The following is a 17,658-nucleotide window of genomic DNA, read 5'->3' on the forward strand; positions in this document are numbered from 1 at the left end:
ATTTGAAGAACTTGACGGTGACGGAGACACTAATACAACAGGTGCCCTTCCGCAAGTTTCACAGAATCCACCATCCGATACGGGAAGTGTAAACTATGTTCAGCCACCGTCATTATTAAGCCTTCCTTCCGTGTCATCAATTCAAAATCCACCATCAGTGACTACCTCATTTATACTGGACCAAGTCGAGCCAGTTAGCCCTCTGATTTCTATTCCTCAAAGATCCCGCCGCCAGTCTCGACCCACTACTCGTACGCCACGGCGTGAGTCTAATGTTACACCCAATACGCGATCTAACCGTACAAAAAGGCAGACTACAGCCCCGAAACGTGTAGCCAAGAAAAAAAAAATGAACATTAACTTTAAATGGACTAAAAAACAGTTTGAATATCGTGCAGAGTTAGGCGATGATAATTTCCAAAGTCCACTTCCTGAAGGCAACAAAACTGCTCTAAGTTATTTCTTTGATTTTTTCTCGCAGGATATGTTTGAACAAATATGCAACATGACGAACTTGTACTCTGTGCAAAAAAGGGGTCGATCAGTCAATTTAACGGTCGAAGAACTAAAAAGTTTCTTAGCTATCAAGATTATGATGGGAATAGTAAGCATGCCATCTTACCTTGATTATTGGCGCACCGAAACAAGGTATGCACCGATCGCAGATATTATGACCCTGAAGCGATACCAGCTATTAAGGAGTTGTATCCATTTTGTGGACAACGACGATGCCAACAATGATCCTTACTTTAAAATTAGCTCTGTGGTAGAAAAAGTACGCCGAAATTGTCTTGCTGTCGAGGAAGAAAAGCGGTTCAGTATTGACGAAATGACAATACCTTACAAAGGTACGAAAGCCGGAAAAAAAAGACAATATAACCCAAGAAAACCTAGAAAATGGGGATTTAAAAACATTGTTAGAGCTGGTGCATCAGGCTTTATATATGATTTCTTTCTGTATACTGGTCAAGATGAATTTGAAGACTGCGGTTTCACTGAGGAAGAAGCAGCTTTAGGTTGGGGTGCCAAAGCAGTTTTACGACTTTGTAAAACTATAAAAAATAAACCTTGCGTCGTATATTTTGATAACTTCTTTTCCTCTTTGGAGTTAATATACCATCTGAGGCACACGTATGGTATTTTCAGCCTTGGTACGATGCGGTCTAATAGACTGCGAGACTCTCAAACTCACTTAAAGACCGACAAGGAGTTAAAGGCTCAAGGCAGAGGTGCGTTTTGCCAGACAACCTGCAACGAAAACAAAGTCGCAGTCGTAAAATGGAACGACAACAAATGCGTTGTTTTGGCAAGCAGTTATTCTGATGCTTACCCTTTGTCGACCGTGAAGAGATACTGCAAAATTAAAAAACAGAAAATAAATGTGCAGTATCCAAACATTGTGGAGCATTACAACGCCCATATGGGCGGCGTAGATTTAGCAGACATGCTAGTCGCTCTCTACCGCACTGAAATGAAAACAAGAAGGTGGTACCTGTCAATATTTTCACAGATTATTGACATATGTGTCAACAATGCATGGTTGATGTATAGAAGAGACAGTAAGAGAAAAGGAATAAAGAAGTACTTAGGTTTGAAGCAATTCCGGCTGCAGATATATCAAGGGTTACTCAAAGCAGATAAGCGAGCATCAGGTTTAGTACCAACAGTAACGGATGTAATTCGAAAACCCAACCGCATCCTTCCTGTTGATGATGTCAAATATGATGGCTTAGACCATTTACCAAACTTTTTGGACACATACGGCCGGTGTTCTTACTGCAAAAACGGTAGAACTGATGTACACTGCATTAAATGCAACGTACGATTGTGTTTAGTACGAAAGCGCAACTGTTTCTACACTTTTCATAAAAACTGAACAGTTTTGAAACGTCATTTTTAATTTGAAAACGTTTTTCATGCATGACTTTCTCACTCTGTCGTGTTATTTTGATTAAATATGTAAAAATAGACATGGTTTTTGATTTCGTTTTTTGTCCTACTATGCAACTTGTTAAGTATAATTGACACTTTTATTTGAGATTAGTTTGAAGAGCATTGGTTTTTGTCAATTATACTGTACATACGATTTCCATGAAAGCCTTCAATGAATATTTTTTTAATTATTTTTTTTGCCATCTTTATGGCATAAATAAGAAATATAAATCAATAGAAAATATAAATTTAACATTTTTTTGTCCTGCGAAATTAAGGGTTAATCTTTGAACCATCGAGGAAGAATAAGTTTGTATTGTTTTTGAGCTCCCGATATTTCGTCAGACTTACATGCGGCATCACGGTTAATATCCCGGTCGATATAAACTTAATTATTCTTCCCGATCTCCTCATTTCTCATTCGATCTAGCAGAAAAACCCCGAACATACAGCATACCTAGCTCGCTTCCGTGCCCCTCTTTTTGAGCCAGTCTTAGTAGCCATTCTTTTTTAGCCAGTCTTTTTGAGTGGCCCATAAGTGAGTAGTCTTTATTATTTATTACTCTTCACTTTCCGGCGCTCGGGTCTCTTCTAATTTACTACTCGTTGAACTCAAAGCTTGTCTTTCAAGGTCTAAAAACGCTTATGTCCAATGGATTTTAGAAAGACTTGTAACTTTTTTAATTCAAGTGGTCTTGCCAGAGCAAACGAAACGATAAATTATTTAAAACTGTTTTCTGTAATATAATGAGAAAACAAAAGGAATATTAACAGTTAAGGTTTTTGTAGAGCTCATTAAGACTGTTTCAGTTGTAGATAAACAGAATATTAAATATTATATTTGTTGTAAAACGTGTGGGTGAAATAACAATAGGTGTACTAATATTAATTAATGATGGTGCTTAGTTATTCGATGATGATAAATAAATAAATAAATATTATAGGACATTATTACACAAATTGACTAAGTCCCACAGTAAGCTCAATAAGGCTGGTGTTGAGAGTAATTAGACAACGATATATAATATATAAATATTTATAAATACTTAAATACATAGAAAACACCCATGACTCAGGAACAAATATCCATGCTCACCACACGAATAAATGCCCTTACCAGGATTTGAACCCGGGACCATCGGCTTCGTAGGCAGGGTCACTACCCACTAGGCCAGACCGGTCGTCTGGTGATGATGGTATCCTATAGTTCCTCATCAGGGACATAGGGCTCTAAGAAGGGATTGCCATTGTTTACGGTCCAACGCGGCCTCCTCCAGCTCCGCCCAGCTGAGGCCAGCTGATGCAGCCTCCTTTTCAACTGTGCGCCTCCAGGTGGTACGGGGGCAACCTTTAACCCTTTTTCTAAGAATTTGCCAAGTCACCCCTTGCTTGAATAGGTACTTGTTTTGCCTTCCTAAAACATGTTCTATATAGTTATACTTAGTTATTTATAATGTATGCAACAAACGTAAGCTATATCTGAGCGAACGTAATAATAGTTATGCTGCTGTTCTAAGCTTTAGTGTAAGTATGATTTTACCCATGGCAATGTTATAAACACTAAGTTGTTAAAAAGTTTATAATGAGCGCCTATAGCTCACTAAACTGTATTTATTGTTATTACTGTCTAGGATGGAAATGTACACTAGATTAAGTAATTACATTGTACTAAATTATGTTAAATAAAGAACTCATATTAAAAAAAAAAGTTATTTATAATGTTTTCATTTATTTACAATAAAAATATATATAATGGATATGTACAGAGGATTACTTTAACAAGCTAAATCTAGGCCCTTGTGGCAGTGAACCAAGGATGCTGGCCAGATTTCCTCGATGTATCGCAATACTGATACGTTGTGCAAGGAAGCCGCCATCTCTTCGGTCACCAGTTAACAGTTTCTTAAATTAATTAATTAAAATTAAATTAAATTAAACTTTTATGCAACCCAATATGGACCCAGAAGAATACCATTATGAATTCACTTCGTCACTTTTGCCACTGACATATCCAATCCATATCGAATGTTTAGGAAATTTTTGCCATATTTTTGAGTTCGAATTGGGCAGGTGGGTTCTACTTCGTGTTGACTTTAGAACCGTAACCAGAGTTAACAGGAATTTTCAGCCGAATTGGTAACAAACTTTTAAACCTATGCAAATAATGACTGGCATGAACCAGATCTCATTAGAATAATAAATTGAGTAATAATGCTAAAGGTAAATCCTTGTTAATATAATTACCAGTAAACGGTATTTCAAAAATAGCTTAATACTTGGGAATAATTAATCAGTATCTGAAGTAGTACTCATAATATTAGACTAAGCACTTTAAGTGTCATATATCTATGTCAGTACCCCTAGTGTAAATTTATTCGATAGCGAAACGCGACGTACATGTTTGCGTTAAGTCTCATTTTGTATGGGATATTGAGTTTTCAAAACGTCCCGCTTAGCGCGCGTTTTCTAAATCCTATACAAAATGAGACTTACTCGTAACGCAAAGGCGTACGTCACGTCACGCTATCGAATAAATTGACACTAGGGGTTCTTGGTATCTACTAGTAGTACTTCTGGTAGTTACGTAGCTAGAAATTGAAATACAAATAAATTGAAGCGAGTAAGTTTTACATACAACACTTCTATGTTAACGGCACCAATTATGGGACATTAAAGATATTTGGAGTATTTTTGATACCAGCGTTGATGAACTGATGGTAAATACTTGTTTTACAGGATTAACCTATGATGGGACTGGCACCAGTAATGAGATGGTATAACAAATTTTGTTTATACCATCCCATTACTGGTGCCAGTCCCATTATAGGGGTGTTTATTATATGTACTCGCTCATTTTTTTGTAGGTACCTAACACCAATTTTTAGTGCCAGGCATAGATATACATATGTTACATTAATGTTTATGCTAAGTTTATATATAGCGAGCTAAAGTTGTTATGCTACCAGAGGACTCCCTATTCTTCTCCAGCATCTATCTTTTTTTTCTCGCTTTCCCACAAAGTCCACGTCTCAGCTCCATAAAGAAATATGGGAAATATTAATACCCACTTGATAGAGGGGATGAAAAGGGGAGGGGCATTTCATTTTGTCAATAGTAATGTAATTACTTAACGGTATATTATTTGGCCCGCATTAGAAAAATGCATTAATTCTATTACTAACTTGTATTAATAAAAACTTACTTTCCTACCATTGTTATGAGCTTCGCGTGTATTTTATGAAAAAGTTTTTTCATTAACGCCCATTCCATCGCTAAATATTTTAAGTATTTATGGAAGCTTTTCATTAAAAGTTTGCTTTGTTGATAGGAGTTAGATTTCTTTTTAATAGTTTTATTCTTTTCTGGTTGTTCGAGTTCAAATTCAATGAGGATTTTTCTATTCATTTTTACGGTATACGAGTAAACAGAAGTATGGCTTAGTGTTTTATGTTTTGATACCCACTGAAATTGGTTTCAACATATTTTGTCTGATTTAAACTGACGTGAGTCATTCTAACATTCAGCTCACGTATTTTTAGTCGCACTACATGTTTCGGAGAACCTCAATTTTCAAACGCTAACAGTGCGTGAGTATCGCTCACGATAGCTGCGCGCCGCTTACTGCTCATTCATTACTAATTGAAATTTGAATCTTTTGCACTTCTGTAGTGCAAAATGTTCTTCAAAAGTTTCCTTTTGAGGTACAGGCCCTTAAAAATTGTGTCTTTTTTCAGCTCACAATGCACCCGGCCCTCAAGCGGATTCTCTCAGAAAAGCTACGTCTGTTCTGTACGTACTGTACGCTCCACGGGGCGTATTACCTGCCGAGGGGTCGGGCCTTGTGCGTCATCTGGGGCGCCATAATGGCCGCTGGCTTCGCACTGATGGTCATACTCAGCCAGATGCTCTGGCATACTTATAGCACTGATCCTACAGTCACTGTGGTAATTATTTACATATTCTTCTTTGCCTAGCCTTTTCCCATGTCATTTGGGGTCGGCTCTCCTCGTCATTCTTCGCCAGGCGTATCTGTTCTGGGTCGTCGAGACATTTGTTTGAGCTTTCTTAAGGTAGTTGTTTATGACGGACAAGCAGGTCGTAAGGGGTCTATCTCTGCCCGATCTTTTGGAGCCAACGTTGATGCTCAGGACTTGTCTAGTCATGTGATCTTCTGGCCTCCTCATGACATGGCCATACCACTTTAAGCGAGATTCGGAAAGCTTATCTTCTATGGGCCGGATCTTAAAACTGCCGCGGATGTGCTCGTTTCTAACCCTATCAAGTAGAGTGACACCTCCTGCCCACATCAACATCTTCATTTCTGTTGTGTGCCGTTTTGTGGTATGGACCTTCTTCAAAGGCCAACATTCAGCGCCGTAGGTGAGAGCCGGTCGGATTGCGGATTTGTACACCTTCCCCTTCACACGCACCGGCATTCTGCTGTCGCATAGCACACCCGATAGTTCCCATACATATTGTAAAATTAAAGTACAATCAGCATCAAAAGTAGCGGATTAGACTAGGTACTATTTCTCTAGTAGCTCAACAAAAAGAGCTATTAGTCTTTATATGAAACAACTACAATATGACTGTAACAGATATTTTGTAACACAAACTGTAGAGATGTATCTCTATTTAGAAAGGATAGGTATCCAGGGAGGCAGATACTTTTGGCGCATTGTTCCATCGCTACTATCTATGCTGACTGTGCCAGTGCCAAAGAATCCCATTCTTTATTTTTGTTTTTCTAATGTTTATATGAACTTTCAGTTTTGTCTATGGTACTAGTGAACATGGACGCAAGTTTTAACCCATTCACACTTTATAAAACTATGAAATTTTGAAAGTAGGCAAGCTAAAGAAACGGGCCTTGTTTGGCGAAGGTACCTTAAATGGTTTTATATATTTTTGAATCAATGAATGTTTTTTCGACGTATAAAATTTCTACGGCTGTGTCTTGGTGTGATTCTTGATGATGTGAGCGTGTATCTAACAGTGGACATATTTCGGAAATAACAATATCAATGCGCGTAGTAAATGGCAGCGGATATCTCAATCGGTCTTGCATATTCGAATTTAATTTTGGGGTTCCAATAGTAATCTATCCAGAAAATAATTTGATAACGAAACTTCCGTGAGACACACACATATTAAATATGTTAAAACGGGTCCCTCGGGTACAGTTAAGTCGAAATCGCTCGACATGTTTCACTCCGTACCGAGGAGAAGTAAAATTTGTGATTCGCCGAAAAGTACGGGAGGCTATTGAAATTAGTCGTCATTCGAATTTTAATCGCGGTTGTGGTTGGTCAGTGAATCCGAGCTGGAAAACTACCTACTGGAGTACCGACGTAGTCGTCGCTGGACAGTGTGGACGAACCATTAGCGAATGATATAGTGAGTGTTGTGTGCAACCCATTATTTGACAATAATACCGTAAACGAGGGTAGTTTCTCGCCTCCTCTGCCGCCAACGGCGCCCGCGCCGAGTCACTGGAAGCGGAGAGCTGCGGCCTACATCTGCAATCTGCGCCAGTTCGTCAACGTAAGCTTCTGACGACACTCCTCGGTACGGAGTGAAAAATGTCGAGCGATTCCGACCTGGAAAATATTCTGACGTTTATTTTCATATTTCTAGGTGGAGTCCACTTACTACCAGAGCGATCTGATTCCTTTTCCTGCTGTGATGATATGCGACCCACAGCCGGTCTACGGACCCAAAACGGAAAATGTGACCAATTTATTGTAAGTATAAAAATACTAAAATTATTTTAGAGTGAGTTGTACCTAACATGAAACTTATTTGAAAATTGGTGGTCGGTCTGTGCTCACATGTTTGGACGTGCGTCCTGCTCGATCCAGATTTAAAAACTTCTTACGGTTTTGATCTTATTTTCAAACTACCTTGAAGATCGCTCACGCTGATTAGTGCTTTCGAAGTGAACTGAAAGTCGTGCGTGAGCTGCGCGCCAAGCACTAAAGTGAAAGTCGTGCATGAGATTCGCGCCAATCACTAAAGTGAAAGTCGTGCGTGAGATTCGCGCCAATCACTAAAGTGAAAGTCGTGCATGAGATTCGCGCCAATCACAAAAGTGAAAGTCGTGCGTAAGATGCGCGCCAATCACTAAAGTGAAAGTCGTACGTGAGAGCGCGCCAATCACTAAACGATCATCAAAGTCGTGTCAAAACCAATTCAAAACCGAAACAAGTTCTGATGTTCAGCACTGTTGGTGCTTGAAAAAAAGATATAGGCTCTCCGAAACATGCACCGCGCGTCGAAACACAAAAAATACGTGAGTTTAGCCGTGATTTAATTTAAATACTTTCTTACTCCGTTGGCTCAGCGACCCAAAATGAGACTTGGCCTCCGACACAGACCACGCCACTTTTCTCGGTCCTGTGCGACTTCTCGCCAATTGTTGACTCGAAGTTCGCGCAGATCATGTCGCTCCAGCGATACCTGCGGCGTCTGATAAGATTAAATACTTTCTGACTAAAGTTAAGTACAAAGTAGAGTTACGTACCAATTTTCATCGACATTTAAATTCAAATTATAATGTTGTTAACCAAACTACATACCGGGTGTGGCCTGTAACACGAGCAAAAATTAAACTGTTGACTGTACTTCTCAAACTGACCTACATTTGTTCTACGGTTTAATTTTTTGCTCGTGTTACAGGCCCGACCCGGTATATGGTATGAAATGTTACATGTGTGAGAAATTAAGGAAATAAAGAGGCTTTTTTTTAGTGAGTTTTTAGGTTATTTCGTTTCATAAAAGTGGCTAGGCTTTTTAATTAAAACAATAAAAAACGAGAAACGTGAAACAAAAAACTAGGGGACAGCCGATCCTTGCCGATTGAGAACGCCACAGAGAAAGAATTTCCTTGAACGGCCTCCTAGCTCAGTTGGTAGTGACCCTGCCTACGAAGTCCCGGGTTCGAATTCTGGTAAGGGCATTTAAATATAAACATAAAACATATTTGTTCATCTTCACAAACTCAGGTTAATCATACGCACACATTTTAAGGAACACAAATAAACAAAGAGCAAAAGGTCATTGGCTAACAATGATGATGATGTCCTCCCAGACGTATCCGTCGACGGCGACATCCTGACAAATAAAAGGGTCTTAACTATTACGTGCATGGGCGCGGACGTGGCTTGCGAATCCAAATTTTGTTTTGAAAGTCCGGCAACACGAAACACAGTAGAGCTGCCCAGATGCGTTGTATGTGTAATGGTAGGAGGGCTTGGGCTGAGTTTTTCGGAGCTGGCGTTTGGCGTCAAGATCTTCAAGTCGGGTGTGCTCTATAGAGTGTATAAGACAGAAGTAGAAGAAGGAGCTGGAGGGGCTAGACGTCGGCGGACTTCCTCTGATCATATCGGGAAAATCCTGAAGAAAGGCCAGGTCAAGAGCACTCTAAACCAGCAAACGTGTGTGGGAAATGTTATGAAAGTGGAGGAAGCTAAAACGGTTTGTCAGGAGTCTTATCAACTGGAAATCCGTGGTCTCTGCCTACTTCTCCGGGAAAAAGGCGTAATTATATCTATGTATATGTATTAATGAACTGCACAGGTAGAGAATGTGAAAAAATAGGATTTGTGCCTTTCCTTTAGTTGGTCTGATTCCTAAGCGAGGCCTGTATCGTAGGAAAGTAGCTTACTTCCTAGTTCCATATTTTGGCGCGAATTAACAGGTACAAATTTTGTCGCGAATTGATAGGTACAAATTTTTCCGCGAATTGATAGGTACAAATTTTGGCGCAAATTGATAGGTACAAATTTTGGCGCGCATTGATACCTTTAGAAAGTTATGTATACTCGTACGGTTAGCATCAAAAGTAGCGGATCAAATAACGCTTCATAAGTATCTACCATTCTGTAACAGCGTAACAAAAAGTTATGTCTTTAATATAGAACAACTAAGACTGTAAAAGATATATTTTTGAACGCGAATTTAAGAAAATTATCTACATTTGGAAAAGTTATACGGAATATCAGATACTTTTGGCGCTTTGTTTCATCCGCTACTTTTGATGCTGACTGTACTACTCAAAAGAAAATAGGGGCCACTAAGAATTGTGATCATTACATGAAACTACATTTCATGTTTATTAAAATTTTATAAGCCTTAATAACAACCAAAGCCTTGTTTTACTATTATTTAAAAATATAGGATGGGTTGTGAACAATTTAAGATAGGATGGGAATATATTTTCCGACCACCAAAACATGTAATGCCCACGGATTTTTAAAATTAATATTGAAAAGTAGTCAGCATTTACTCTTTTACTTATTACAATAAAAATAAAGGCTTTACCACTTCCACTTTTTTTTATTTCAAGTTCAAACGTGTAAGCTCTTTAGGACTTAACAAAATTAATTCTTAAAAGACCAATATTAATTATCCGCGGGCACATTATTTTTATGAAGGTCAGGAAAAATTGTTAACGATCTTACCTGACATTTAAATTTTGCAAGCGGCACCAAAATATCTGTTTTCACGTTATGCTTTTCGCGAACGTTCTTTTCGCGAAAGACTTAGTAAGTATCTCTATTTTCTTTTGAGTAGTAAGTTTTGTATAAAAAACTGAAGCTACATAAAGTAATAGCAAGCACAGGCTTCACTAAAAGCGTAGATGCTAAACGGGATCCGCGACAAACGTCCAATCTACATAAGTGATATTCCGCCACCGGCTTCGTCAAAAATTTACGAGATAAAATCCGCAACAAGCTTTGTCCAAAATCCTAAGACTACCTACGCCTTCACGTTAATCTCTGAGACGACACGTATCCGGCACAAAAGTTCCAAAAATACAAGCATATATACCTTATCCTATTCTAAGTCCGTGTGGTGTCCGGCTTAAGAATAGCACCACCCCTAAAAGAACGAGGGTGTCATAAGAGGCGACTAAGTTCACGAAGGAAGCCGTCATCTTACGCTTCGTCACAGGGGAGATAAGCCTTTTAGCATTGGGTTGCAACATCTAGGAGAAGGAAAGCTCCAAAATCAAACCCGGGAAGGAGTCCCCGTTAGGCGTGAGTAGGGTCCAACCTGAAATGTGCGGTAGACTCCTGCAGCCAACCTGGCTCCACACGTATTGACTTGCCTTTCCTGTGGGTCCGGCCAGTGAGGTCGAGAGGGTGGCGCAGGTGCTGGGCATCCCTGCGTTTTCCTTAACTCCGTCCCAGGCGGTGCAATGTCTCTGGACATTGCACCATAGATCGTCTGAAATAGACGCTGAGGCCAGTAGTAGTAGTAGTATTCTAAGTACAAAGTTTCAGAGCAATCTAGCCAGTAGTTTTAAAATGAGAGCTTAACTAGGTACATTTGTATGGAGAATCGAGCTTGCTGCTCTCGAGTCTCAAGTAATAGAATTGGAATAAATTAAATCGGCTTCCAGAAATAACTTTGGGGAGGTTAACAAGGTTTATTTCAATGCATCACAATTTAGTGATGCGAATCCTTAAATCCTACGCTTAGCGCAAATTAAATCAGTGGGCGTTTATAAGAAAATACTTTTTACGTTTACAGTTTTTTTAAATCATATACAAGGTGTTTTACTATAGGACTAACCACAAAATCGCGAATAAAAATGGCTGTTTCATAGGTTAGGGTCGACAACGCGCATGTAACTCCTCTGGAGTTGCAGGCGTACATAGGCTACGGAGACTGCTTACCATCAGGCGGGCCGTATGCTAGTTTACCACCGACGTATTAAAAAAAAACATTTTCTATGAGTGAGTGAGTAATTTTTTTTTTCGCCATTTCGGGATTGGTCCCATAGTAAAATTTAAAGTTGCTCAGTATGACCTATATATTTACCCCGTAAATTATTGCAGACGACTAAATAAACATCCTTTATAACTGTTCACTTTTAGATTCCAGTCAGATCAAGTTAATCTGCACGGACTATGCAATAACAATATGGGGAAGTGTCACCAAAACATCAAATTTCTTTGAAAATATGATGTTAAAGAGGCCACCTCCACACCTCGTCAAGTCTTAAACTAAGAGAATTATAAACTACATTTTCTCGTCTAAAGCAAATCTCGTCAATTGAATTTCTGGGTGACACACAATTAATGATAACTGGTGAGAAAAACTGATTATTATCGTCCGACTGTGCATTCTAAAATTCTAACTTGTCAGAACAAGTACACGTTCAATATAGTATACGTTCGATAGTGAAATAGAGCTCTCTGATTATACCCACTATCCGATTTCACCCCCTTTCGCCTAATATTTCAAAAGCCGCACCTTTTTTGTCGTATGTCGCCAATAGGGCGAACCAATATTCTGTTCACGTGCCCGTATAGCTGATCAAAGGTAGCACTCCAGTAAGCCACAGACTCCCGAAAACAAGTAAGTTTAATGTTAAAAGTTCGAGAGTTTTCTTTTGAAGAGGGTCCGACAGAATTTTTTATTGAAAGTAGATTACACTTACTAAAGCATTTCAGGGTAGGTACGTAAACGTGCCAATCATTGCTCCGTAGTGTGATAGAGAGACACAAAACGTTTCGTTATCGTAGCGATTGTCATCTTGGATAGGCACCCAGGCATGGAGCGCGCCATGCTCGCCATTCAACTTACGAGGAATTCCTAGTTGCATTTTTTCCATATCCGACTGTTTCTTCCTTGGACCTCAAATAAGATCAATATCATCAATATCTGTGCCGCTATGTTTTGCTTTTTTGGATTATTTTATTGTGAAGAATCTTACAGCGCCTCGAACGAAAATCACATAAACGGCTCAATTGAATTGGCTGCAAAAAAGGCGCAGTATACAAATATGACAACAAATATCCAAAAAACATAGCGGCATGGATTATTTCTTCCTCTTGCAGTTTCCAAAATTTCATAATGATTGGTTGCGTTTTGGAGGGAGAAACAGTCGGGAGCGAAACCTCAATTTATGAGTTTTTTGTGTGGGAAGTTTATTCCGAGCTTCAGTTGTCCTTATCGCACGCACGCACTCCGGCCCACCGCAGCGCGACAGAAACATAGCTTCGAACATTCGAGATTTGAAAAGTTGCTCACCTAGGAATCGCTCTTAACTATCGAGTGAGAAATGTCTAGAACATGCACCAAGGTGCAATAAGTAGGTTAAATAAATAAATAAATATTATAGGGACATTCTTACACAAATTGACTAAGTCCTACGGTAAGCCAAGAAGGCTTGTGGGTTCTCAGACAAAGATATATATAATTTAAAATACTTAAATACATAGAAAACATCCATGACTCAGGAATAAATATCTGTGTTCAATACACAAATAAATGCCCTTACCGGTATTCGAAGTTCGAACCCAGGACCGTCGACTTCATAGGCAGGGTCACTACCATCTAGGCCAGACCGATCATCAACAGGTTACATCATTACTAAACTATACTCTGTATCTTTAATAAATAAAAAATTTGTACATTTTCGGGTAGTTATAACTTTTATTGGTTAACCGAGGTAGGTTTAAGAAACGAACGAAGTGAGTTTCTTAAAAGGACCACACGAGTGTTTTAATGCCTAATTAGTTACAGTTAAATAAATAATAAATAAATAAATAAATAAATATTATAGGACATTATTACACAAATTGACTAAGTCCCACAGTAAGCTCAATAAGGCTTGTGTTGAGGGTACTTAGACAACGATATATATAATATATAAATGTTTATAAATACTTAAATACATAGAAAACACCCATGACTCAGGAACAAATATCCATGCTCATCACACGAATAAATGCCCTTACCAGGATTTGAACCCGGGACCATCGGCTTCGTAGGCAGGGTCACTACCCACTAGGCCAGACCGGTCGTCAAAACAGTTACATACACTATTTTATCTACGCTCATATTATAAACTTTCTATAATGTATATTCACTAACCCAAATTACAGCAAACGTTGGGACATCGTTGCTCTCTTGGCGGAACTCGCGGATATGTGGTGGCGTCACCGGAATATTTTTATCGCTGACTTTACACGAAACTTTTGCTATAGTTACTTTAAAAACAACAAAACATTATCATTTTATACTTAAAACTAATTAAAAAGATAAACTGTACGTCAAATCGCGGTAATTTTTTTTCTCTAGTTATATCTGCGATCAGTCAGTGTATAAGCAGATTGGTTGAATGCTTAATAACGTGACGAGCGAGTCCTCCAGTGAGGGCTTGTACTCTTTTTTTTTCCCCTTTCTATGTATGAGGGAAGATGTCTTTTCTTTTTAACCTTTTTTCATATCCCTTGTCTGTGAGTTTTGCTGCCAGGTCATTTGGGTGGTGGCTTAATCTACGTTGATATGCTTTAGTTGCATGAAGGATTTCTTGTTGCATGACGAATCTGACCTCCTCAAAGTCGGGCCCACTCAGATTCCGGCTCAAAACCAAACTGTCTCAATACGAATGTGCCCCGGCCCGCCCAAAGGAATTTAAAATTTAATGATACGCGATTAAGTCACGTTTTACTTAATAATAATAAACACGCACAACTTGAACAGACTTATAATTAATTATTAATTAATTACGCGTTGCCTTGCAGAATTTCAGAAATTAGCGATAAGCTCGATAAGTTTCAAGAACTGTCAGTAGAACTTTTAGCATGTTTTCGTTCTAACAACTTCAAACTCCCAAAAGTTTTCGTCTATTCGAATATTTCGCAGTTATCCAAGTTGGTGCACTGCTAAAATTGGTAATCGGACATGCGCGGTGCTAGATGAAGTTATCTCAATAAAGGCTAGTTCGTACTAAGTTAGTGATTTAGTCAAGCGGCGAGTATTTGTGACTTTGCATGCCTAATGGGTCCATGCTGCACATGGAGCATAAGAACCCTTTAGGCATGCAAAGTCACAAATACTCGCCACTCGACTAAATTAGTTTATGAGACTGCTCGCTTAACAGTCCAGACCAGACGCGATTTATTTATTCAGTATAATTATTTATTTTAAGATTATTATAATGTAATGTTTACCCAGGTATTGGCGGTTGTATTTACACTATATGATGTTACTATAAATGTTGTATTGACTTGTAAAAGAGCCCTTGAGGCCTACTTGCAAAAAAAATGAATTTTGAATTTAGCCTTGTAGTCGCGTAGGTTTTAAAAAGTCACTCTAAAGACGATTTCCTTAATTCAAACAACTTATTACTCATTCTTCAAATAATCTGACTACCTACAGGAATTTGAATCTATAGGCATCTGTGTTGAAAACTTATATACACATATACATATAATCACGCCTATTTCCCGGAGGGGTAGGCAGAGACCACGGATTTCCACTTGCTACGATCCTCGCATACCTCTTTCGCTTCCTTCACTTTCATAACATTCCTCATACACGCTCAACCGGTCTAGGCCTTAACTGACTGTTAAAGTATTTGCATGCCATTTGTCTAGACATGTACCATTCTTATAGCATGTCATATTTCACGTTAATATTTATTTTAGGAGTAAAAATTAATTTTGCATGCCATTTTGTGGCTAAACATGTATTGCTATTCAACAATATTGTACCTACCATCTTATGTATACCATGTTTATCGCAATAAAGTATTTCATTCATTCATTCATAGGGTGCTCTTGACCTGGCCTTTCTATAGGAAATACTCGAGGAAATCCCCGATTTCATCAGAGAAAGTGCGCCGAGGTCTACCCCTCTTCTACAACTCCTTTGTACACTCTCTTTGTTAGCCTTCTTTCACCCATTCTTTCCACGTGTCCAAACCATCTCAACATTACCTTTCTCAATTTTTGTTACTTGTTTAAAACTTACGAGTATACTTTACACAAATTAGATTTGGCCTTTCTTAACTCGGTTTTAGATATGAAATGTTACCGACTGTAGCGGTGTTATTCAACCATTTACGAGTAGACTAAGTAAATGTGGACTCAATTAATTCTATCTTTGTAAAATCATATTTAAGAAATATAACAGACTATTTAAAGTAGTTAAAGTTATTCACGATTGCTACTTGGGTATTCATCTCTTGAAAATACGCCCCTAGAATACAACATTAAGATTTATATTTCAGGTCAGTGAGCTGTATAATCATCATCTTCCTAGCGTTTCGGCCCGATTCGAATAATGAGATACGATAACCATAAGTTCTGGTGTAGATAAGTTTTTATTTAGATATCGTTTGTATGTCGTATAATTGACTGAAGCAGCTCGATTCGGGCAAACAATGTCACTTTGACGTTAGAAATATCGTAGATAGATCTTATTGGGATCTCAGCGGGATCAAAATAAACGTCAATCTTGACATGTCGTTTAGTTATACACCGTGTTTTTTTTGATTTGCGTTAATTTCGAGGGTGCATTCCTGAGCTTAAATTAAGTAACTTTCTCAAAGATACCGATATTCTAACTAACTCCATTTCGGAGATAATCAATCATAAATTTTTATATTATAAGGCCTTTACGAGCGTGTACACTTGCTTTAGGACCTGTTTACTTATTAGTTAGTGTTTAGTGCGAGTTCATACATTTGCTACTAAACGTACGTACTATCTCGGACGATCGATGTTAGAAATGACATTGATATGTCACAGTTTTCAATTGTTTGGTTGAGTTAAATGTAATGCCCGTGTTACAACAACGCTATATGCAACATTTAGTTACTTTTTATAAAAATAAAAATAGTAAAAAAAAAACAAAAAAATTTTTTTTTTTTTGAAAATTATCTATGTCATTTAGTTTCCTTAAACGTACTTACCGAAACCCCGGAGTTAACGCAATTCAATAAAAACACGGTGTAGATCTTTTAAAGATCTTTCCAAAATCTTAAACGTGTTTTAAGCATTCTTAGAATCATGTTTATCCCGGTTTATTGCCACGGCTCATGGGAGCCTGGGGTCCGCTTGGTAACTAAGTCAGTGAGCTGTATAAATAAAGTACCTAAATATAATTATATAATTTTATGTATTAAACTTAAGCGTATTCAGAATGGTTCTTTGGAAACTGACGGGCCGATTCGATCTTTAAGATACGTTAAAAAATTTCTAAGTATACGAAATGGATTGGCATATGTAATCCATATCTTAGCAAATGTTTGATTCATCTTAAAGTTCAAATCGGGCAGTAACTAAGTAGTGGCTCTGTGATCTGTAGACCTCGCAAGCACAATTTAAAACTATAAAAGCGGCCAAGTGCGAGTCGGACTCGCCCATGAAGGGTTCCGTACCATTAATGACGAATTAAAAAAAAACTACTTACTAGATCTCGTTCAAACCAATTTTTGGTGGAAGTTTGCATGGTAATGTACATCATATATTTTTTTTAGTTTTATCATTTTCTTATTTTAGAAGTTACGGGGGGGGGGGGGGGACACATATTTTACCACTTTGGAGGTGTATCTCGCGCAAACTATTCAGTTTAGAAATAAAATAATATTTTAGAAACCTCAATATGAATTTTGAAGACCGGATAGGTTCTAAGAAAGACCTATCTAAAAAATTGAGTTTCAGTTCTAAGTATGGGGAACCCCCAAATTGTATTGTTTTTTTTCTATTTTTGTGTGAAAATCTTAATGCGGTTCACAGAATAAAATTCAAAATTCAAAAAAAAATCTACTTACCAAGTATAGTATAGTAGTTATAGTTTCGGAAAAAAGTGGCTGTAACATAAGGACGAACAGACAGACAGACATGACGTTTTTTGCTATTTGGCCACGGAACCCCCTAAAAATGTATGGCTCCGCTATTTAAGAAAAAAAACTGAATCACA

The 17,658-nt window shown here is 38.1% G+C and overlaps 1 protein-coding gene across 1 annotated transcript; it reads left to right on the top strand.

The window, feature by feature from the left end:
• The first annotated feature begins 337 nt into the window (after positions 1 to 337).
• On the top strand, positions 338 to 2,210 carry LOC133520202 (piggyBac transposable element-derived protein 3-like). Its single transcript, XM_061854573.1, has one exon. It carries the CDS (start codon positions 350 to 352, stop codon positions 1,874 to 1,876), a length of 1,527 nt encoding a protein of 508 aa, XP_061710557.1. The 5' UTR covers positions 338 to 349; the 3' UTR covers positions 1,877 to 2,210.
• Positions 2,211 to 17,658: the final 15,448 nt, after the last annotated feature.

The sequence above is a fragment of the Cydia pomonella genome, chromosome 7 (genome assembly GCF_033807575.1).
Source record: "Cydia pomonella isolate Wapato2018A chromosome 7, ilCydPomo1, whole genome shotgun sequence".
Lineage (NCBI taxonomy): Eukaryota > Metazoa > Arthropoda > Insecta > Lepidoptera > Tortricidae > Cydia > Cydia pomonella.

Excerpts from the sequence above, each read along its gene's own strand:
- LOC133520202 (XM_061854573.1), top strand. The coding sequence starts at position 350 with ATGAACATTAACTTTAAATGGACTAAAAAACAGTTTGAATATCGTGCA.